Genomic DNA, 23226 nt, shown 5'->3' on the forward strand with positions numbered 1-23226 from the left:
AACTTGTTTATACTTCTTTATATACTATACATTGAAATGTAAGTACAATATTTATATTCCAATCAATTTATTTTATAATTATATGGTAAAAATGATAAAGTAAGCCATTTTTCAGTCATAATGTGCTGTGACACTTTTGTATTTTTATGTCTGATTTTTGTAAGCAAGTAGTTTTTAAGTGAGGTGAAACTTGGGGGTACGCAAGACAAATCAGACTCCTGAAAGGTTCAGAGACACTGTTCTAAACTATTTATTATGGGCCAGATTCTGCCATTTATGCTTATTTTGAGTCATACTTTGCTTTGCACTAAGTCTCATTGAAAAAAAAAATAATTAAAAAATACAGAACCCTGAACTCAGGACTTTGCGGGTAAACAGCCTTTTAAGTTAATCTAAATAATAAAATTTGAACCCAGGATTTTAATTGTTAAAGTTTTCAATTCACTAACTCATAATTCAATTTACATCTGAGCATATCATTTTTAAGTTGAGCAATGCTTTTGTGTCTTTTAGCAAAATATCTGTTGTTTTTCTACTCTTTTCCTTTCCAATTTTTCTCCCAGTCAAATGTGGTCAGGTGAGTTAGAGGGTCTGTACCTATTATTCTCACGAGTGTCCCTTTTCATAGCTGTCTGGGTTTTGGTAGGTATTATCTGGTTGTGTCATTTGTGGAGTTTGTTTTGGTAGGATACAGAATAAATTTCGGATCTCAGAATAGAATTTAGAATTACAAAAGTGAAAATTGCATGTTAACAAGAAGGACTCTATATTACACTTTTCAAAATCTGTTTATTGAAAATAGACTTGCAAACAGTCATGATTTTCAACTACCCCTTTGCCCCCATAAATCTCTAATAATTCACATGAATAGTATAAAAAAACCAGTGTACCCAACTTGTTTTTAGGATGCAAAGGGGGACATAGGCCAGCTTAACAGGCTACTTGGGAAATCCTCCAGCCTAGGGGGACTCTCTGAATACAGGAGCAGGGATAGGTCAGTGGTTTGAGCATTGGCTTGCTAAACCCAGGGTTATAAGTTCAATCCTTCAATGGGCTACTGAGGGATCTGGGCAAAACAAAAGAAACCTTTCAGGGACAATACTTGGTCTTGTTAGTGAAGGTGGGGGACTGTACTCAATGACTTTTCAAGGTCCTTTCCACTTCTATGAGACAGGTATATCTCTATATATATTAACACTGTGCTACTCCCCAAGTATAGCTAGGGGTAGAGGGTTTGCAGCTGGAGTGTTTTTATACTTCAGCTGTTTTTGGCAGCCTGAACAGCCCATTGAGGTCATAGATAAATGGGCATAGGTTAGAACAGTCCTGAAGTTGCTCTAATTAAGTTAGGGCTGAATGGGCCCCAGAACTAGGGTGCTGCAAAGGTAGAATAAAGCCAGCTTTGCACACTACACTCCTACTTTGTGGATCATGGGCCACTCCACCAGGGCTCAGGCAACTTCTGCAGCTTCTTTGGGAAGCATATCAATTTCAGAAATTTTCGGGGCAGCTACATGAGGATCAGTGCACACTTTTATCCAGCACTATTCCTTAGTTGAGACCTCAAGATTTGACGCCCTCTTAGGCAGACCTGTCTTGCAACTATTATTAAAATAGGACTCCAAGCGCCCACCTCCTGATTATGAGGTTCTTGCTTGCTAGTCACTAGAAGTAGAATCCATGTTGACAATCACTCAAAGAAGAAAAAATGGTTACTTACCTTACAGTAACTGCAGTTCTTTGAGATGCATTGTTCCCATTGATTCTCTGACACACCTTCCTTCTCTGCTAGTTCAGAGTCCTATATCACTTGATTCTGTAATGGTAAAGGAACTGAAAGATGGTTAGGCCCATTCCACTCTTTATGTCCTTCTGGGGTGTAATTGCAAGGGCATCTAGGGTACAGGTACAGCCCCAATGGACACTGCTGGCCAAAAAAATCCAATCTCATGTGCATGGGGGGGCCTGTGCACCAGACCACAAGTGTAATCTATGTAGACAATGTATCTCAATGAACCATGGCTACTGTAAGGTAAATAACCTTTCTTTCTTAGGAAAGAATTAATTATATCTTGCAATCATTCTGAAGTTGTATATTGCATCTTATTTTTCAGGAATAATTGGCTGTGGATACTTTCATCCATGCAGAAAATTCAATCCTGAAATATGTGACATGATAAAGAAATTAGTTCCAGCTGGCAGAATATTGTGGCAATGGACTAAGGTACAGAATACAGGAAATAGTGGAGCTGTATTCACTGTTTATTAACAGAGTGCCTATTACCATAAGTTAGGTGCTTATTTCAAAATTTTAAAAACATATATTTCATAAAACTACCCACAGTGGTTACCCACTGTGATCAGGGGTCAATGAGGGGGGGAAATATGGGTGATTCTCTTCCAAACTATGCTCAAAAATAAGATTTAAGGAACAATAATCCACACTGGGTAGAGTCAAGCACAGGAGTTTATTACGCACAGCGCTGGCAGAGTGTCACTTTGCTTATTAGGCTCAGAGACACTGCAAAACGATTAGTTACAATAGATTATACATTGTGCTCATTGGGCGGAGAGAAGGGACAGGGATGGGTTTTTCCAAACCCTGGATAGGTTTTAACAGCAAGACAAGATAAGCACACAAGCCAAAAGATTACATAATGGTTCCACCCATGGCCCAAATTAACATATTGCTGACACACAGGTAATTACCCCTAAACTATGTCTATTAAAGTGTATAGGTTAAATCCTAATTTTGGGGTCCAGGGGAATGAGGTAGCAGCTCTCTCGGTTGACCAACAGGTACATTCCTAGAGATTTAAAGTGAAAAAGCAGTAATTAGTACTTAACAATTTCACAAGTTTACCCTTGCATTTCTGTGGGCTAGGACTGGCATATATCTGTGAGGGGAGGGTGTCATAACTCATGTCAATCATATTAGGCCTCTCCCCCAACTTTGTCTAGGATCTGAGGGCTATTGTACCACTATCTCCTCCCTGCATTAGGGAGTAACTGTGAGGCCTTTCTCAGCGCTTCATGTGTCTATAACTCACGATGAGGACGCCCAGTTACATTAGGAGTTATGCTGACTCCGCTCACTGACTTGAAACACACAAGGTTATCTGTTTACCCGAGCTTCTTCTGAGCTATGTATTGTTCTATATTAGCTAGCCCCCGTAGCCCAAGCCAAGCTCTGGACTCTGGGCCTATATTGAAAAATTCTTAGCAGAAACTGTAGTTAAGATCTTACATCCATAGCTAATGGATTCAGACCCTTCAAAGATCAACCAACATGAGATGCCACTCAGAGTAGGTTACACAGATGTTCCAAATGTGATCAAGAATGCTCGCTGGGTCCACTAGGTTCTGCTAGGCTCTTTGGGTTAGGGCAAAGTGGTGGGGGAAAGTGGTGTTACTCCCCAAGCCCACTCACTCATGGTGCCAATGAGCTGTTACTCACAATAGATCATGCAACTCTTTATAAGTTTATCCTTTCTCTTTTTTCTTTTGGGGCTTCTCTACACACAAAAGTTGTACCATTTTCACTATACTGGCATAGTAAAAGCTGTACAACACCCCTAGTGTGGACACAGTTATATCAGTATAAAGTATCAGAAGGGTAGCTATGTTAGTCTGTATCCACAAAAACAACGAGGAGTCCGGTGGCACCTTAAAGACTAACAGATTTATTTGGGCATAGGCTTTCTTGGGTAAAAAACCTACTTCTTCAGCTGCATGGAGTGAAAATTACAGATACAGTCATAAATATATATTGGCACATAAAGAGAAGGGAGTTACCTTACATGTGGAGAACCAACGTTGAAGGCCAATTTAGTCAGTGTGGATGTAGTCTCCCAATAATTGATGAGGAGGTGTCAATATCAAGAGAGGGAAATTGCTTTTGTAGTGAGCCAGCCACCTCCAGTCCCTATTCAAGCCCAAATTGATGGTGTTAAGTTTGCAAATGAATTGTAGCTCAGCGGTTTCTCTTTGAAGTCTGTTTTTGAAGGGTTTTTTTTGAAGTATGGCTACTTTTAAATCTGTTATTAAGTGTCCAGGGAGATTGAAGTGTTCTCCTACTAGCTTTTGTATGTTACCATTCCTGATGTCTGATTTGTGTCCCCTTTTACGTAGAGACTGTCCAGTTTGGCCAATGTACATGGCAGAGGAGCATTGCTGGCACACGATGGCATATATCACATTAGTAGATGTGCAAGTAAATGAGCCTCTGATGGTGTGCCTTACATGCTATCATGTGCCAGCAATGCAGGAAGTACCCTGAGAGATTAAGGGAGAAGGAAAAAAGAAAAACAAGGAAATGGGTTCAGGGAATGAAAATAACCCGTTTGTTAACAGTGGTCAAGCAGTTATCAGATCTTTTGCTTTAGAATGACAAAGGAAGGAACCCCAAGAGCAGTATGGAGTTGTTGGGGGAACAAGTGACCACAGGTAGCCAGGAGGAACTGTGGCACCAGCAGACCCCTCCACAAAATAAAAGGGTTGAGAATGAAAAACCTGGCCCCCCAAGTTGCTACCAGTGCAAGGACCTGTGGGCTGAAGTGGAATTATGAGGGCAATTTCCATCCACCAAATGTGATTTTTGTGGGTGGAGAATGGACACATCTTACAAGGGGACTCTAGGTGACTATCCTTTGAGCAAAGAAAGATTGAAGCCAGATAATGCCTCCAGTAAAGTGAGGAGAGCGAAGGGAATCAAACACCTTTCCATCAGGCAAGATGGGGAGGTGTATGATAGAGTGCTGGGAATCACTGTTTAACCAATTGAGCCCCAGATAGGGCCTGGTTAAGGAGATGAATTCGTGATTATTTGATCAGATTGGGGTTGGGAAGTTAACGAGCTAACTAGTCCATTAACAAGGAAACTGGATAAAAGAGCACAGGAAGGAAGTGCAAAAGGTAGGTGGAAAACAGAAAAGAAAGACAGAAAGAAAGAAAGAAAAGTTACCAGTGCCTGAGAAAAAGGCGTTCTTTTGGTGGAGATACTTTTAACCCCTCCCTCTGCCCTTTCAGGAGAAGGGGTAGTGAAACCGGATAACATAAATACCACAACTGCCCTAGTATGTAAAGGTGGTAGAGTGAACTGCTATAAATAAACTGCATGCGGGTATTGATGAAATGGAAGGTCTCTGAGTAGTCTGATGCAAAGAGGATAGGAGTCGAGGCGCCCCATCACAGGAAGTCACTCCAACTGCAAACCTTTTAAACAGTTTTTGTGTATGGGATTTCCTGCAGTTTTAATACAGCAAGTTTAGGGGCTCATGAAATTGAGAAAGAGATGTCCATCTACTTTCTCTAAGGTGTGTGAGGATATGGAGAGTGTGGGGATGTTTGAGGTAGGAAAAGAGACACAGCAGAATGGGGAGGAAATGGAAGGAAGCTAAGTGTATAGGAGGGCTTAGCAAATCCATATCGGCCCTCCGTGACTCCAGTACAATGATGCATTCCTGGGACAGGGGGAGCTCTTCAGTGTACTGTATTTCAACTGAATCAGGTTCCTTGTTGGGGGAAAAAGTGAAATGAACAATCCTCCTGAAAATATACTTCAGCTGAATTAAACATGCAGTTTATTGAGAGCCAGGAGACCATGAGTTCAAATCTTACCTGTTCTGCTCACTGCTGTTTATATTTCTGTGCACTTCACAGCCTTGATTATTGAGCATACCTATACCTTAAGAGGAGGTCAAATATCAACTACTCCATTTGACACACAAGTTAACTAAGAGGATGCACAAAGTAATTTATAGTAGAACTGGGAATAGATACCAGCTTGCTAATATGGCAGACACCACACTGGCTCTCAGAAAGAAGCTGTCAACCCTCTGTGTTTCTCTATGTAGTCTATAGCTACTGTTCTAACCACTAGACTACACTCCTTTCTGACAGCCAAGAACAGAACTCAGGTTGTTCTTCGAGTGATTGTCCATATATATTCCACTTCTAGTGCATGTGTTCCATGTGTGCAAGATCAGATCCTTTTGGCCAGAAATGCTTGGGGCCATGCTTGCACCCTGAGTACAACACTCCCTACCCCCATTACTCTGTGCCAAACCATTACTCTGTTTCTTCTTACTGCCCATGGCTGTGAGATAGAACCCTTAGCAATGTCTGTTTCTCTTGCAGACTGCGTAACCCAAAAAATGTTTCTGTAATAGTTCTGTAAATTAGGTCTTAATATAGTTGGAGTAGTGTTAGTTAGTGTAAATAGTGTAGGTATGCACATGGGGTTTAACAAAAGAAAGAAAAAAATCTATATGTTTCTTCATAGTTTTAGGGAAATTTTTCCTGGTATTGGGAGTTAGCCCTTGTGATTCAACCAAGGCCTCCTGGGTTCAAGAATCGCCTGTCTTGTGAGGCATTCATGCCACTAAATAACTGTCACTCAAGATGCCTTTTTTTGCTCTGGGGAAGGACATTGCTCTATCTGCTGTTCTTTCTCAAAAAGAATGCAGAAAACAAGAAAGGCACACCTTAGGCTTTTTCTTTTGGACTTTTTCTTTTAGGCCTATCTCAGAGAAAATAACTCCCTGGGCCTGAACAGCCTTTGTCTAGGAGTGCTCCTGCTAGCTCTGACTCAAGCCCTAGTTCCCAGGCCTTTTCTTCTAAGAAAACCTTGGCTTCAGAGACTAGCAAGACTGCCAATTCCTCCTTGGCAAAGTCTTCTGATGGTGGTAGGAAGGAGCACTGTTCCTCTGTGGAACGTAAGTACAGGTTGCCCTTTCAGGACCTTAGTGGGGAAAAAATAGCTTACTTCACCTCACTCTCACTAAGGGTAGTTCATGGCCTGGAATGTGTCCCACTGATACCCTGACGAAGACTGGTAGCTGACTGACAGTACTATTTCAGGAGAAGGTCCAGGCTGTGCCTGGTACCAATTCTGTGGTGCTGATGTCGATTCACTCTGTATTGATGACCTTTTCACCCATGACACTGGTGCTGATGATCTCTTTTCCACTCCTCTCGATTCTGACCTTCTCGGCACTGAAGTCGTTTGTGGTACCAAGTGACCTAACAGAACCAACTATATTGTCCTCTGTAGTAAAGGTTCCTCCTATGGTACCAGCCACTGCCATGGTACCCGGCACTTCTTCACCAGTGACAAGATCACTCTGTAGTCCTCCTCCATCCCTGGAGGAGGAATATTCCTTTTCTTCATCAGTCTCTGAACACAGCAGGGAGGTGTCCCCTGTCCACTGACCAAGTTCTCACTCATATTACCCCTGTTGGTCTGTGAGGGAGTCTAGGGCCTGTTATTTTATGCACAGACTTAGGCCTGGTCTACACTACGAGTTTAGGTCGAATTTAGCAGCGTTAAATCGAATTAAGCCTGGACACGTCCACACGACGAAGCCCTTTTTTTCGACTTAAAGGGCCCTTTAAACCGGTTTCTTTACTCCACCTCCGAAAAGGGGATTAGAGCTGAAATTGGCCTTTGTGGGTCGGATTTGGGGTAGTGTGGACGGAATTCGACGTTATTGGCCTCCGGGAGCTATCCCACAGTGCTTCATTGTGACTGCTCTGGACAGCACTCTCAACTCAGATGCACTGACCAGGTAGACAGGAAAAGCCCCGCGAACTTTTGAATTTCATTTCCTGTTTGCCCAGCGTGGAGAGCACAGGTGACCACACAGAGCTCATCAGCACAGGTAACCATGATGGAGTCCCAGGATCACAAAAGAGCTCCAGCATGGACCGAACAGGAGGTACGGGATCTGCTCGCCATATGGGGAGATGAATCAGTGCTAGCTGAACTCCGTAGCAGTAAATGAAATAGCAAAATATTAGAAAAAGTCTCAAAGGCCATGAAGGACAGAGGCCATAACAGGGACGCACAGCAGTGCCGCGTGAAAATTAAGGAGCTAAGGCAAGCCTACCACAAAGCCAGAGAGGCAAACAGAAGGTCTGGGGCAGAGCCGCAAACATGCCGCTTCTACGCGGAGCTGCATGCCAGGCTAGGGGGTGCAGCCACCACTACCCCAACCGTGCTTTGACTCCATCAATGGAGAATCATGCAACAGGGTAGTGGGTTCGGGGTACGAGGAAGATGATGATGAAGACAATGAAGATAGGTCACAGCAAGGAAGCGGAGAAACTGGTTTCCCCAACAGCCAGGATACGTTTAGCACCCTGGACCTGGAACCAGTAACCCCCGAACTCACCCAAGGCATGCTCCCAGACCCTGAGGGCACACAAGAGACCTCTGGTGAGTTTATCTTTGTAAATATTACACATGGTTTAAAAGCAAGCGTGTTTAATGATTAATGATTAATTTGCCCTGGCAATCGCGGCCAGTACAGCTACTGGAAAAGTCTGTTAACGTGTACGGGGATGGAGCAGAAATCCTCCAGGGACATCTCCCAAAGCCTTTGCAAAAGGTTTCTGGGGAGGGCTGCCTTATCCCGTCCACCATGGTAGGACACTTTACCACGCCAGGCCAGTAGCACGTAGTCTGGAATCATTGCATAACAAAGCATGGCAGCGTATGGTCCCTGTGTTTGCTGGCATGCAGACAACATCCATTCCTTATCTCTCTTTGTTATCCTCAGGAGAGTGATATCATTCACGGTCACCTGGTTGAAATGGGGTGATTTTATTAAGGGGACATTCAGAGGTGCCCGTTCCTGCTCGGCTGAACAGAAATGTTCCCCGCTGTTAGTCACGCGGTGTGGGGGAGGGGTGAAGTGATCATCCCAGAGAATTGGGTGTGTGGGTGGGTAGTTGGGTTTGTGCTGCATGTTAACCCAGAAACCGAAGCCCCTCCTTTTACATTGCAAACCCATTTTAAATGGCCAACCCAACGGGTGCTTGGTATGGGAAATGAGGGCACTGCTGTTTGAAACCATTCCCACATGTTATGAAGGTTAAAAAAACCAAAAGACTGTGGCTTACCATGGCTGCCTGCAAGCCGAAATCTGTTGCCTGGCACTGCGTGAGTGATCTCTCACACCAAACTGGCAGGCCCTCAATATAAGACGAAAAATGCGACCTTGTAACGAAAGCACATGTGCTGTGTAATGTGAACAGCAAAATTTAACACGGAAGAGTGTACCCATTGTTCTCTAAAATGTGTCTTTTTTAACCACCTCTCCCTTCTCCTCCACCAGCTGCAAATGTTTCTCCTTCGCAGAGGCTAGTGAAGATTAGAAGGAGAAAACGGCGGACTCGGGATGATATGTTCTCAGAGCTCCAGATGTCCTCCCACGCTGACAGAGCACAGCAGAATGCATGGAGGCAGTCAATGTCACAGTGCAAAAAAGCACAATATGAACGAGAGGAGAGGTGGCGGGCTGAATTGCGGGCTGAAGAGAGCAAGTGGCGGGCTGAAGAGAATAGGTGGCATCAGCTTGCTGACATAAGGCAAGAGTCAATGCTCCGGCTGCTGGAGCATCACACTGATATGCTCCAGCGTATGGTTGAGCTGCAGGAAAGGCAGCAGGAGCAGAGACCGCCGCTACAGCCCCTGTGTAACCAACAGCCCTTCTCCCCAAGTTCCATAGCCTCCTCACCCAAACGCCCAAGAACACGGTGGGGGGGCCTCCGGCCACCCAGCCACTTCAGCCCAGATGATTGCCCAAGCATCAGAAGGCTGGCCTTCAATAAGTGTTGAAGTTTTAACGTTTTAAACTGCAGTGTGTCCTTTTCCTTCCCTCCTCCCCCACCCCTCCCGGGCTACCTTGGGAATTATCCCCCTAGTTGTGTGATGAATTAATAAAGAATGCATGAATGTGAAGTAACAATGACTTTATTGCCTCTGCAAGCGGTGCTCGAAGGGGGGAGGGGAGGGTGATTAGTTTACAGGGAAGTAGAGTGAATCGGGGGTGGCTGGGGGGGGGAGGGTTCATCAAGGAGAAACAAACAGAAGTTTAGCACCGTAGCCTGGCCAGTCACAAAACTGGTTTTCAAAGCTTCTCTGATGTGCACCGCGCCCTGCTGTACTCTTCTATCCGCCCTGGTGTCTGGCTGTGTGTAATCAGCAGCCAGGCGATTTGCCTCAACCTCCCACCCCGCCATAAATATCTCCCCCTTATTCTCACAGATATTGTGGAGCGCATAGCAAGCAGCAATAACAATTGGAATATTGGCTTCACTGAGGTCTATCCAAGTCAGTAAAGTGCGCCAGTGTGCTTTTAAACGTCCAAATGCACATTCTACCACCTTTCGGCTAGGGTGACCAGACGTCCCGATTTTATCGGGACTGTCCCGATATTTCCTTGTTTGTCCCGCGTCCCGACCGACATGCGGTCGGGACACTGGACAAACAAGGAAATGCCCCGGAGCCTAGAGGCCGGAAGTGCTCGCACCCCCCCCCCCGCCCCGACTCCGCCCCCTCCTCCCCCGATTGGCTCCCTCCGCGTATCCCCGCCTCTTCCCCGGGCTCACCATTCCCCCTCCCTCCACAAGCGCTGGAGGGAGGCCCGGGAGACTCAGAGGAAGCACGAGGCCGGGGTGAGTAACAGTCCGGCCTGGCCCCGAGCAGGCAGGACTCAGTTGGGTGGTAGGGGGAGGAGGGGGGCGACCCGCGGGGCCAGGCGGCGGCTGCTCTCCCCCCCGGGCAGCGGGACTCGGGAGCAGCGGCTGCTGCAGCTCCCACTGCTGCGGGGGAGAAAGCGGCCATGGCGCTCCGCGGCTGCGGCTCTGGCGCCCCCGAACCCCCCGAGCCGGGGCCTGCTGCGGGGACCCAGCAGCGCGTACGCTGGGCCCAGCCCCTGGCTTGGTGCGTCTGGGCTGCTGCCCAGCTGGTGCTATCCCGCGGCGGCCCCGGGGTGGAGGCATCGGCAGTCCAGCCCCGTTCGTTCCCCTGCGGGACGGGGGGGCTGGGGCCTGCTGCCCCCACTCCGGGGCCTCCGCGGGATAGCACCAGCTGGGCAGCAGCCCAGACGCGCCTGGCCAGGGGCTGGGCTGGGCGCAGCGTACGCGCTGCTGGGTCCCCGCAGCAGGCCCCGGCTCGGGGGGTTCGGGGGCGCCAGAGCTGCAGCCGCGGAGCGCCATGGCCGCTTCCTCCCCCGTGGCAGTGGGAGCTGCAGCAGCGGCTGCTCCCGAGTCCCGCTGCCCGGGGGGGAGAACAGCCGCCGCCTGGCCCCGCGGGCCGCCCCCCTCCTCTCCCTACCTCCCAACTGAGTCCTGCCTGCTCGGGGCCAGGCCGGACTCTCACTCACCCCGGCCCCGCGCTTCCCCTGAGTCTCCTGGGCCTCCCTCCAGCACTTGCGGAGGAAGGTTTTTTTTGTTTGTTTTGGCCCCGCCCCCCGCCACGCCCCCCCCCCCGCGTCACCCCCCCCTCCGCGTCCCGATATTTGTCTTGGGTGATCTGGTCACCCTACTTTCGGCACTTGCTCAGCCTATAGTTGAACAGGTCCTGACTACTGTCCAGGCTGCCTGTGTACGGCTTCATGAGCCATGGCATTAAGGGGTAGGCTGGGTCCCCAAGGATAACGATAGGCATTTCAACATCCCCAACGGTTATTTTCTGGTCCAGGAAGAAAGTCCCTTCCTCCAGCTTTTGAAACAGACCAGAGTTCCTGAAGATGCGAGCATCATGTACCTTTCCCGGCCATCCCATGTTGATGTTAGTGAAACGTCCCTTGTGATCCACCAGGGCTTGCAGCAGCATTGAAAAGTACCCGTTGCGGTTTATGTACTCGGTGGCTTGGTGCTCCGGTGACAAGATAGGGATATGGGTTCCGTCTATCACCTCACCACAGTTTGGGAATCCCATTGCAGCAAAGCCATGCACTATGACCTGCACGTTTCCCAGAGTCACTACCCTTGATAGCAGCAGGTCTTTGATTGCGTTGGCTACTTGGATCACAGCAGCACCCACAGTAGATTTGCCTACTCCAAATTGATTCCCGACTGACTGGTAGCTGTCTAGCGTTGCAAGCTTCCACAGGGCTATCGCCACTCACTTCTCAACTGTGAGGGCTGCTCTCATCCTGGTATTCTGGCGCTTCAAGGCAGGGGAAAGCAAGTCACAAAGTTCCATGCAAGTGCCCTTACGCATGTGAAAGTTTCGCAGCCACTGGGAATCATCCCACACCTGCAACACTATGCAGTCCCACCAGTCTGTGCTTGTTTCCCAGGCCCAGAATCAGTGTTCCATGCCATGAACCTCCCCCAGTAACACCATGATTTGCACATTGCTGGGGCCTGTACTTTGTGAGAGGTCTATGTTCATGTCAATTTCCTCATCACTCTTCAATCGCCTCCTCGCCTGGTTTTGCTTTGGCATGTTCTGGCTCTGCATATACTCCAGGACAATGTGTGTGGTGTTCATAGCGCTCATAATTGCCGCGGTGATCTGAGCGGGCTCCATGATCCCAGTGCTATGGCGTCTGGGCTGAAAAAAGGCGCGAAACTATTGTCTGACGGAGGGAGGGAGGGTTGAGTGACAACATGGCTTAGAGGGAATTAAAATCAACAAAGGTGGCTGTGCATCAGGGAGAAACACAAACAACTGAATGGCCACAGAATGGCCCTCCCAAAGATTGAACTCAAAACCCTGGGTTTAGCAGGCCATTGATTTCATGGAGGGAGGGGGAAGCAAATGAATACAGAACAAATCTGGTCCATCTATCTTTTACATCTTAGGCTAGCAGCAGACGGTGCAGCATGACTGATAGCCATCGGCATCTTCTGGGTGCTTGGCAGAAAATGCTGTATTACGACTGCTCGCCATCATCATCAAGACGGTTCAATAGGACTGCCAGCAGGACTGAGTCTCCAGGAGACAAAACATGTCTGCCCAGGTGCCTCTGACCGAACTCACTGAGGAATACGACGGCGATGGATACCAGTCGTAATACACCATCTACTGCCAAAAGGCAAGGAGCTGCTGCTGTATAGCAATGCAGCCCCACGTCTGCCAGCACCCAGATAGCCGATGACGGCTACCAGTCATACTGCACCGTCTACTGCCAAAAGGCAATTAGCTGCTGCTGTGTAGCAATGCAGTACCACGTCTGCCGGCACCCAAATGACATATGGTGACTTGATCTGAGCTGAGCGGGCTCCATGCTTGCCGTGGTATGTTGTCTGCACAGGTAACCCAGGTAAAAAAGCGCAAATCGATTGTCTGCCGTTGCTCTGATGGAGGGGGAGGGGCCTGACGACATGTACCCAGAACCCCCCGCGACACTGTTTTTGCATCATCAGGCATTGGGATCTCAACCCAGAATTCCAATGGGCAGTGGAGTGGCGGAGACTGCAGGAACTGGGGGATAGCTACCCACAGTGCAACGCTCCGCAAGTCGACACTAGCCTCGGTACTGTGGATGCGGTCCGCCGACTTAATGCACTTAGAGCATTTTATGTGGGGACACACACAATCGACTGTATAAAACCGATTTCTATAAAACCAGCTTCTATAAATTCGATCTAATTTCGTAGTGTAGACATACCCTTAGGCTCAGATCCTGAAACATCCATGAGCTAGTCTCAATCATTGGGAGTCTACATACCAGTGCCTAAAAGAAAGCAAGCCAGGCCTCAGAGTTATTCCACAGAGAGTCCCTCTACATATTAGTACACTCAGCAGAGAACCTCAGAGCCGCCAAGGAAGAGACAAAGATTTCAAAGATAGAGACCTTCTGCCTCTATGTCTTCTGCTACAAAGCCTGCATCCACTTTGAAACAGCAATTTTGATACTGCAGTCAAGAGCCATTCTGTAGAACATCTAGAAGATCTATATTCTTTTTTGCCCCCTTTTGGAAAATGCCTTTGTTATTTTCAGGGAGTCTGGGACCTCGTCACCTCAGATGATTGGATCATAGAGATTTTCAGAGTGGGGTATTCTTTAACATTTCAGACTCCCTACCTTCACTCCACTTCTCTGTCCTTCTTCAGAGACCTCTCTCACAAGAGACCTACTCCAAAAGGTGGACAGACTTCTACATGTCAGAGCAGTGGAATATGTTCATTTGCAGTTCAATGAGAGGGGTTTTTACTCACACTATTTTCCCAAAGTAAAAAAGGGAGATGGTGCCTGATTCTAGAATTGAGGGGGTTCAGTGCCTTCATCAGCAGCTTCAAGTTCAGGGTGGTAACCTTAGCTTCTTGGTAAAGGGAATGTCTACGTTTGGGTGGAGAGGTTACCTGGACCATCATCAAATATGAGGATCCATGGACACCTGAAAAATGCCTTTGCATAATCGTGTCAGAACTCAGAATAATTTGTTTGGTCTGCATGGCATACAAGGACTGACAGTACAAATCATGGCAGACAGTATGACAGTGATGATCCATGTGAACAGACAAGGAGAAACTCAGTTGTCCCCTCTCTGCCAGGAATCTGTTTGCCTTTGGAGCTGGTGCATTTGCCATCAAGTCATCCTGAGAGCTCTGTATCTGCGAGGACTATTCACAACCAAGATATTAATCAATATATTTTAGAAGTGGGATTGAGATGTCTTTTGTAAGTTATCAGTTTTATTTAATGAAAATCGGAAAAATATATGAACTTTTGGTTATATGTTCTAAGTGTTGACATTTTACATATAGGGCTTAATCCTGCTCCCACTGAAATCAATGAGATTTTTGCTACTGATTTCACTGGGAGAAAGAGGAGGCCCAGGTTGCAATGTATGAAAGCAAGTATCATTATTATTTTCGGTGTGTATTACTCTTCTTTCCTTTTAGATGTCTTTGAGTTTGAACAATAACTATATTTTCGGCTTTAGGTAAAGATGCTGCCTACACCATCCAAGTTTCATTATATCTTCAATCTTCGAGACCTTTCCAGAATTTGGCAAGGAATGTTAACTATCAAAGCAGAAGAATGTGAGGATATAACTACCCTTATGGCACTTTTTAAAAATGAGTGCAATAGAGTCATTACTGACAGGTACAATAATTCTATATTTTTGTATGTATTATGATATTTAGTACTTTTGGGAGATCATTAATTCTTTTCGCAGAAGCTCTCCATCTGATGTCAAGGAGAGGTCTGCACAGAGATCCATTTTAGAGTATGTCCTTTGGTGTTCATTCAATAATTCCATAATTTTATATGTTTTACAATATTTAGTAGTATTGGGAGACCATTATATTTATGGTCATATACTCTTGCTCTTTCTTCAGGGATGAAAATCAGCAGTATAGGGCCAAGTTTAAAGATGCTTTATTTTTCTGCAACCATCCTGCCTTGTGTTTTTATCCCAGCAAATATCAACTTAGGTCTAAATGGGCTAGGTCAATAATTGGATGGAAAAACACCAAAGGAAATATTCTAACTTGGATCTCAGTGCAGACCTCTCCTTGAAATCAAAGAGAGGGCTGGTGTGAAAAGAAGGTAGTATGATGATCTAAATTTATACCCTGGCCCACAGATCATAATTAAAAATATAATTTAGTCCACTCCACAGAATTAATTTGACTGCCCTGTAATAAACCAATGGCCCCGTTCCCCCTGGGCATGTTCAAATGATTCATAAAACAGAGGTCTAGTTATTAAAGGTACCATGGCACTATTTTCAAGAATAGGCGCATTAGCTCAGTGTAGGAAAGATGCGTGGCGATTGACAGTGAGGGATGGCCAGATGCCCCCTTGTGGGCAGAACCGGGAAGGCCACACTCACCATACCGGAAGCAGAGGGGCAGGACAGGAACAGGAAGTATAAAAGGCGAGCCCTGTAGCTCAGCTGGGCAGCAGCTGCAAAAGGAGATGGATGCGTTCTCCCCACTGCTGACGCAGGAGCCCACAGAAGACTTCAGTTACCCTGAGGACTCACACAAGCTACCAGAGCTGCCAGACCCAACCAACGCTGAGGAACTGCTGGGGTCGCCACTGGCAGTGTACCCTGAGGAGACACCAGGCACTCACCACACTGAAGTACCAAACCTGGGGAGAGTAGGAAGTAACCCAGGGAAACTAGACAATCGTCTGGTAAGAGTGCTAGCCTGATACAAGCTCAGTGTGTTGCAGGTGGATCCCTGCTGACCCAATCGTGGACCACTCTGCCACTGTTAGGGCCCTGGGCTGGGACATGGTGGAGTCGGGTGGGCCTGTGTCCCCCTACCCTCTGCCACCCCATAGACCAGGAGGCTATGTCGGTCTACTGACTGAGCCCTAGACTGTGTTTGGTGCTCACCCCTGCCTAAGGGCCTGGGCCCTTGAACTGTTCACTGCTCTACCCTGCCTGTGGGTTGGAGCCCTAGAGACAGCTAATTTCCCCCTTGTACAGACTGCCATTCCTGGTTTGTGACAGCAAAGAGGTGTGGCCTCTCTTGGAGATTGACAGTGAGGGATAGCCATGCACTCCTACATGCCTACGCTCAGGAATCATACTAAAATTCTAGCTAGAGTATAGTGATCACCATTAAAAATCAACCTTTACCCACAATTACTACTGAGATTTCAGATAATGCAGCTGTTTCCTATTCTAATTTCCTAGGGAGATTCTTTCATATTTCAAATACCATAGGTTAGTAACTGTGAATAAATGTTAACTTTTTATAAACAGTTGTATATATATTATTTTTCTTCATGTATATATTACAAAGTGAAAGTAGTAAAAATGCTGTGCTATAGACACAACAGATATCCTTACAAATATAACATTACTATTCAGCACAATAGATTTCGCACACTGCTACTTATCTACTTCCACCCTGGCAAAGCCAAAAGTATAAAAAAAATATTTCTTTCTCTCTCACACACACTTAGCCTGTGGCAGTGTAAGAGTTTCTGATGTACAAAAAACAAGATTCTTCTTCAAGTAGTGTACCTGCGGGTTCTCCATTTCAGGTGCACATGAGTCCTGAGCCTTTGATCAGAGATTTTTGGTACCAGTGCCTATTTGACCTGTGCATGCTCCCTACATAACCTTGTAGCCTGAAGCTAGGCTGTAGTAATTGTATCAGTGTTCTCAGTTTTCTCCCATCCTGCATTCCTCCCTTCCTCTCCTCTGTAGTCTTTCTTCTGTTTGTCTTTCCTTTGCCATTTTGGTGGATTTTGGTATAAGAGCAGTCTGAAGGATCAAGGTGTGAAATCAGCCTATACAGGTATATACTTTCTTCTTTTCACTATTTTTTGTTTCCTTGCTGTCTGAGAGATGGCATCATGACTTTAGATGTACTCAATCCCATAGTAAAATGGGAGAAAAGATAGGGCTCTGATTAAGCACAGCTATCAGTGAATCATTTCCCCTTATTTAACTAATAAATACAATTTTCTGTCTTAACTGGGTGAAAGTCAGAAAGTTAAATTATTCTGTATTATAGAGATATGAATATTGTACTTGTAAAACATAGTGGCACTTAAATTTCAGTAGCTATCATTATCTAATTTGTGTTTTGTTACAGTTTTACTTGAGTCATTTCAGTGTTTAATTAACTATTTTCATTCCTTTTTAGATAAAAAGAGTTTCCATTCTTTTAAATTGTATTAATCTATGTCTTGTAGATTTGTTAATGATGAAGATGTAGCTTGGTTTGATAAAGCCACTTCTAGAGCAATTGAGGAACATGTGGATCCGGAATTAGCATCAATTCTCCAGGCTGAACCATATTTTGTAGATTTTTTACAGGATATGCCTGAACCGACTGGTGATGAACCTGAAGATTTTGTATTTGAAGCACCAAAAATTTATGAAATGGTATTTTATTTTCCACCTCAAAAATTAGGCATTTAAGGGTTTTTTAAATTATTAAATGTGCTATATTGTTGGAATCATATTGAAAGTTTTATCAAATAAATGCACAGATTTTGGTTTAGGAAATACATTTTTAGATTGGTCACAAATTAATTTACAGTTAGTCATGTAAATCTACATCTTTCAAAAGCGATTTAAAATGTGGTAAACAATCCACCTGATATAAATATAGGCTGTTCATTCTCTTCTGCTTCACTCCACTGTTCTCCAGTCTTAAAGACATATTTCTGGCTACACAGAACCAGTGAAACAGTTTTAAGAACTAACAGGATTGTGTGCTCCTGTGCGGCCCGCAGCACGCCCTTTAAGACAGCACTGAAGAATATCAGTGAAATTTTAAATCCTGAAGGATAAATAGAGGATCTAAAATCACTATTTGTTGTGGGGGTTGGTACAGACAATTTGAGATTCTTTCTTCATGACACACAAGAGAATGCTAATTCAGGAAGAGCAGCAGTGGCCATGTGTTTTACTTCATTTGTAAAGAAAGTCATTGTCAAGACCAAACAGGCGGTTGGTGTTGAAGCAGGAGGAGATAGGTACCTTCTCAAGCCTTGAAGCAGTCACTGCAAGACCTTCTAAATAAAAGGATGCTCAGTCTCCTTTCTACCTCAGTTTTACTTTTTTTTCCCATCTGCCCATGATTTGGAGCGACTTGTGTCTGATGCTTTTTTAATGTGTTATAGTTCAAATGTAACTTTTCTTTGTTGATTTTAAGTACATTTGAATTGTTAATATAGTATGTGTGTGTTTGGCAGCAAATTTTCTAGCTGACATTTTCCCCCCTGCTAGAAAAAATTGACTTGGAACTTTTTGTGGTAGCTTCCATTAGGAAATCTAAGTCAGTTTGAACTTCGATGGGAAATATTTTCACACAAGGCTATGTTTTCAAAATAATGTGCCTGAATGTACATGTAAAATAGGCAATTGTATACCAATTGGGTCCTAATTTTTTTGATTAAGTAGCATTTAAGAGTGATTTAAAACCAATCATACACCTAAATGAAAGAAAAATTACAGGCAGGCCTGAAGATTGACCGTGTATTATATGCACAAATAAATTTTCAACATAGTTATGGGCTGAAACTGTGATCTTACACTTAGGTGATGGTTTTGCACATTTAAAGAAATAATAAAATAAGATCTATTCTGGAAAAATGCAAACTTACTACATCTGGGGAAAATAATCCAATACACAGATCCATGGAGAGAGATTCTTGAAAAACAGTAATGATGAAAGAGATCTGGGTTGACAGTAGACTGCAAATTTACATGTGAGATGCCAAAGTAATTTTGTGCAGTGTATAAAGAAACATCACATCTCAAAGCAGAGGAGGCATTTGTACCTTTCCATGAAAGGCTATTACAACTACACCTAAAATATTGTGTTCTATTTTTGGCAAGCTAATTATCATAACGTTGTTGAAAAATTTGAATCAATTCAGAAAAGAGCAGTATAAATGTGGGAATTGATTTATGAGGAAAGATTTTTAAAAAATAACATTAGTATACTGTTACTTTAGCCAACAGACAGGGACAGTATAGTTGTGCATAAGTATTTGAAGGTTGTAAACCCCAAGGAAAGAGATTGCGTCTTTTGAATCATACAAGAAGATATAATTAGGAATTATAGGTGAAATTAGCAAAGAAAATTTTAGACTGAATTTCTAGCAAATGTCTGATTCCTAATCCTTCTGTAGTGTGAAACATTTGGGTTGTACCTATCTTCCTGAAATTAGTGGACCACTTCTGTGCCAGTGATCTTTCAGCATTCTCCTTATCCTTTGCAATGCTAGCTTTTAATGCTAATGTTGGGACAGCAACAAGAAAATTATTTCCCCTACTCTCTATTCTTCTTTAGGGGCCAACATTTTTGGGCTTTGTTCTTCAAACAAGCAACAGAGGGTCCTGTGGCATCTGAAGAAGTGAGGTTCTTACCCACGAAAACTTATGCTCCCAATACTTCTGTTAGTCTTAAAGGTGCCACAGGACCCTGTGTTGCTTTTTACAGATTCAGACTAACATGGCTACCCCTCCGTTCTTCAAACAAGATCCCCCAACAAGTTATATTTCTCCATGTGTTCTCCCTCCCCCATCATGGTGGAGTAGGTCAAATGAATCAAGCCAAAGGTTCAGAGTTATTCCATCTATAATGAGACCCTCTCAGAAGCGACAAAAGGGGAATACTGCCATGATTGTTCCAAGCTCATGCTTGCCATTATTTCCAGCCATCAGTCTGCCAGAACAGGGGGTTGAGAGTTTAGATGAGTTGTTGGTCTCTGCATTCCTCCACACCAACTGAGACCACTCCGGAGACTCCTCCACAACAATGGGTTAGTCTTCAACTCTGTGACTCAGCAAATTGAGCCCCTAAGATGTTTTAAATTACTTGCAGAACTGTTTCAATCCACAACTGTCTGAGAATTAAGGGAGCTGAAAAAGTGGCTTTGAGACACCTTTTCGTCTTACTTTCCTCAGTAGTGCAAAGTGTAAATTCAGCACAACTGAGAATCTGTCCCAATATAAATAAGCCACAAGCAAATAAATTCTGAGGGAACTAATAAGAACCCCAGTGTCCTAGATATAAAAACAAGTGAAAAAAGCCAGAGCTGAGGGCCGGATTCCTTGTAAAGATGCAGTTTATGTGCCATGTCAGAGCATGCAAGCCCATTTTAGTTCTAAATGCTGTTAACAGTTCCTGAGTATATAATGAGACACAATTCTAAAAGAGAGAGTCTATGGATGCAGTGAATTCATTGATCTCCAGTTACTGGGAAAAGAACAAGAGTACTTGTGGCATTACTGGGAAGTAATTCAGTGAAGGAGTTTGCCAAAAAGTGTGTCTACATAATTTTATTCAGATAAGTGTTTTTATCTTTGTAGTTATACTAATATGCTAGGACTTATCTATTAACATTGTTATTTTTCTTGCCTTTTTTCTCTCTCTTTCAGATCCCGAGCTTTGAATTTCTGTGTGAAAAATTACAAATGTACCAGAGGCAATACAATGAAACTATTAGGGGATCATTTCTCGATTTGGTGTTTTTTAAAGATGCAATGACACATCTTGTTAAGGTTTTGTTTTTTACAGAATTTAATAATACATTTAATTTAGGTTACTAGACCTCATGAATAACATGAATAGTAGAACTAAACTGACAATTTGAATTTGGAATTGTCAGGTAGGGTATAGAGGGTAGTTGTGTGTAAAGCTAAATGTTCTTGGAAGGAAGCAGGGAGTGATGTTCAGAAGGTTTGGTAAGGGGACAGTCTTTTTCAATTTGCACATGTTATATGGTGGATGGAGAAAGCTGCATAATCTCAAAAATTACCATGCAAAGACAATACAAAGTTAGGTGTTAATATAAAGAAAATCTGTGGAATATACAGGAGGATTTGAACAGTATAAAGATATCAGTAAAGAATGGAATATGAAAGCCCCTTTAAATGAATGTAAAACTATACATTAAGAAGACAATATATATAAAATAACTGTATTAAAGGAAGCTTTGAAGGCAGATGTATTATACAATAACACTGAGGGATGGTTTCATTGTTTTCCAACAGCAAAAATTGCCAAGTCTTAGGGCTTGTCTATATGGGGAAGCTATTGTGAAATAAGCTAGAGTGTGAATTTAAACCACAATAGCTATTCCATACTAATGGCCCATGTGTACACTATAGTACTAAGAGTGCCACTTTGGATAAAGCTAAGCTGCAAAAAGGCACTCTTAGGCAACGTTTCCACTGGACATTACTGGCAGTGCCATGTAGGGTATGTGTAGCTATATGCTGCAATGAAAAGCAATCTGCATCTACATTGGGTATGTAGCTTCCCATGTCAGTGAAAGACTGGCGGGAGGGGGATGGCAGCAGGGAAAGGCTTGGCAGTGGGGCACACCAGAGTCTTTCCCCACTGCCTCCCACCTCCAAAGCCTTTCCCCATGACTGGAAAGCTACTGGCAGCTCCACACTGCAGGAGTCTTTCCCTGTAGAAGGGAAAGGTTGATGCTGCAGGGAGCTGCCAGAACTTTTCCTGCTGCTGGAGCCTTTCACTGCTTTAGGGAAAGACTTCAGCAGCAGGGAAGCAGGAGGACACCACATTGCTAAAAGCAGTGCAGATGAGGGAGGCACTGATTTGATGAGTAGGATACATACCCTGGTACATACCCACAGGATTCAGGGATGTCCTTACTCTACTGATCTAAGCAGTGCCTCTCCATCAACACTGTTCCCATGCTAGGGGTGTGGGTAGTGTATGTACTCTACATACCACCAAAAGTAGTATTCAGTGTGGATGTACCTTTAGTGTGGAATAAGAGTGTCCACATGGGGAGCTAGTGTGGAATAGTTATTGCGAAATAATTATTCTACAATACCTATTCTGAGCTATTTCCCTATGTAGATATGCCCTTAGGATGCAGTCACAAAAACTTTTATCAGGCAGACTAGATGCTACATTATATGTACAAAAGCTTACAAATGGAGAAGCAGTACATTAGGACATTTATTTCAACCCACATAGTTTGCACATAGTTTGTACTGCAATCTACTGCTACTGGTGCACAATCTTAAGTGTGAGCCTGATCTGTTGGGCAAATTTCAACTGAAAATACAGTATAGAAAATTATTATAATCACTTGTGAGATATTTTGACAATTAAGAATATGTGATGTAAAAATATTTCATGTTGGCATATTGCAAACTTTTGATATTCACCATTTTTGCCACATGCTAAACAATTTCATTATTTCTGAAAAAAAAACTTGCCTATGCAAAACCAATAATCATCTTTTAATGCATTATTGTTTGTTAGCTTTGACCAATAAACACCACATTAAGGTATTGAAATTAACTTAAACAGTACAAACTATAGTCATGGTCATGCTGCAGTGTTTCTGGAACTGTGCAAAAAAAAAGACACCTCATTTTGGGTACCCTTGTTTCACCTCACCTACTGTCTTAAGGCATCTCTTAGCAGTTCCATATTATACCTCATCTAAGTGTACATAATATAAGATTTCAAATTATATATGATGGGGGGGGTGTAGGGTGGGTACATTAAGCTCCAAAATATGGCCCTTTTTGGAGAATTGCCGCACACCCGTATGGACAGAGTGCAATTCTTGAAAGCTCATAAGTTGGTCAAAGGAAAACCAGTTTTCATCAAACCACTGAAAGGCTCTTCTTTGCAGTGAGAGATATTTCCATGCTCTATTTTCATTTCTCTATCTTTTAATCAAGAGGTGTTTTTAGAAAAAATTGCAAACATTTCTATAAGGGTAGAAGTGTGGTTTTTTTCATTCTTCTGCTAATTAAAAATGGCTTTTGTGCATATTTTTTTAACAAGTCCCACTCATTAAGAGATTAAGCTTGGAAAATTTCAATCTTAAATTTACAATTAAATGCAAATTCTAAACATATTTATTTTAAATCCACCATATAACTCATAAATTAGAAGCTATGTTCTTAAAATGCAGCCCTTTCACCTGGGTCACATGAATCTCTTCAGATACTGTTGCTTTATTTGGAAGAAGGGGCCTTATTTTTCTCTATGGGAAAGGT

At 43.9% G+C, this 23226-nt stretch overlaps 1 protein-coding gene across 1 annotated transcript in view; it reads left to right on the top strand.

Moving 5' to 3' along the window:
- The window catches only part of DNAH8 (dynein axonemal heavy chain 8), a 595636-nt gene that overhangs the window by 453131 nt on the left and 119279 nt on the right, over positions 1 to 23226 (top strand). Inside the window, exons 59-62 of the mRNA XM_065589982.1 lie at positions 2115 to 2224; positions 14689 to 14852; positions 17412 to 17604; positions 20614 to 20736. Coding sequence (XP_065446054.1) covers positions 2115 to 2224; positions 14689 to 14852; positions 17412 to 17604; positions 20614 to 20736 — 590 coding nt within the window. The remainder of the gene's footprint in view (positions 1 to 2114; positions 2225 to 14688; positions 14853 to 17411; positions 17605 to 20613; positions 20737 to 23226) is intronic.

Source organism: Chrysemys picta, chromosome 3 (genome assembly GCF_011386835.1).
Source record: "Chrysemys picta bellii isolate R12L10 chromosome 3, ASM1138683v2, whole genome shotgun sequence".
Classification (NCBI taxonomy): domain Eukaryota; kingdom Metazoa; phylum Chordata; order Testudines; family Emydidae; genus Chrysemys; species Chrysemys picta.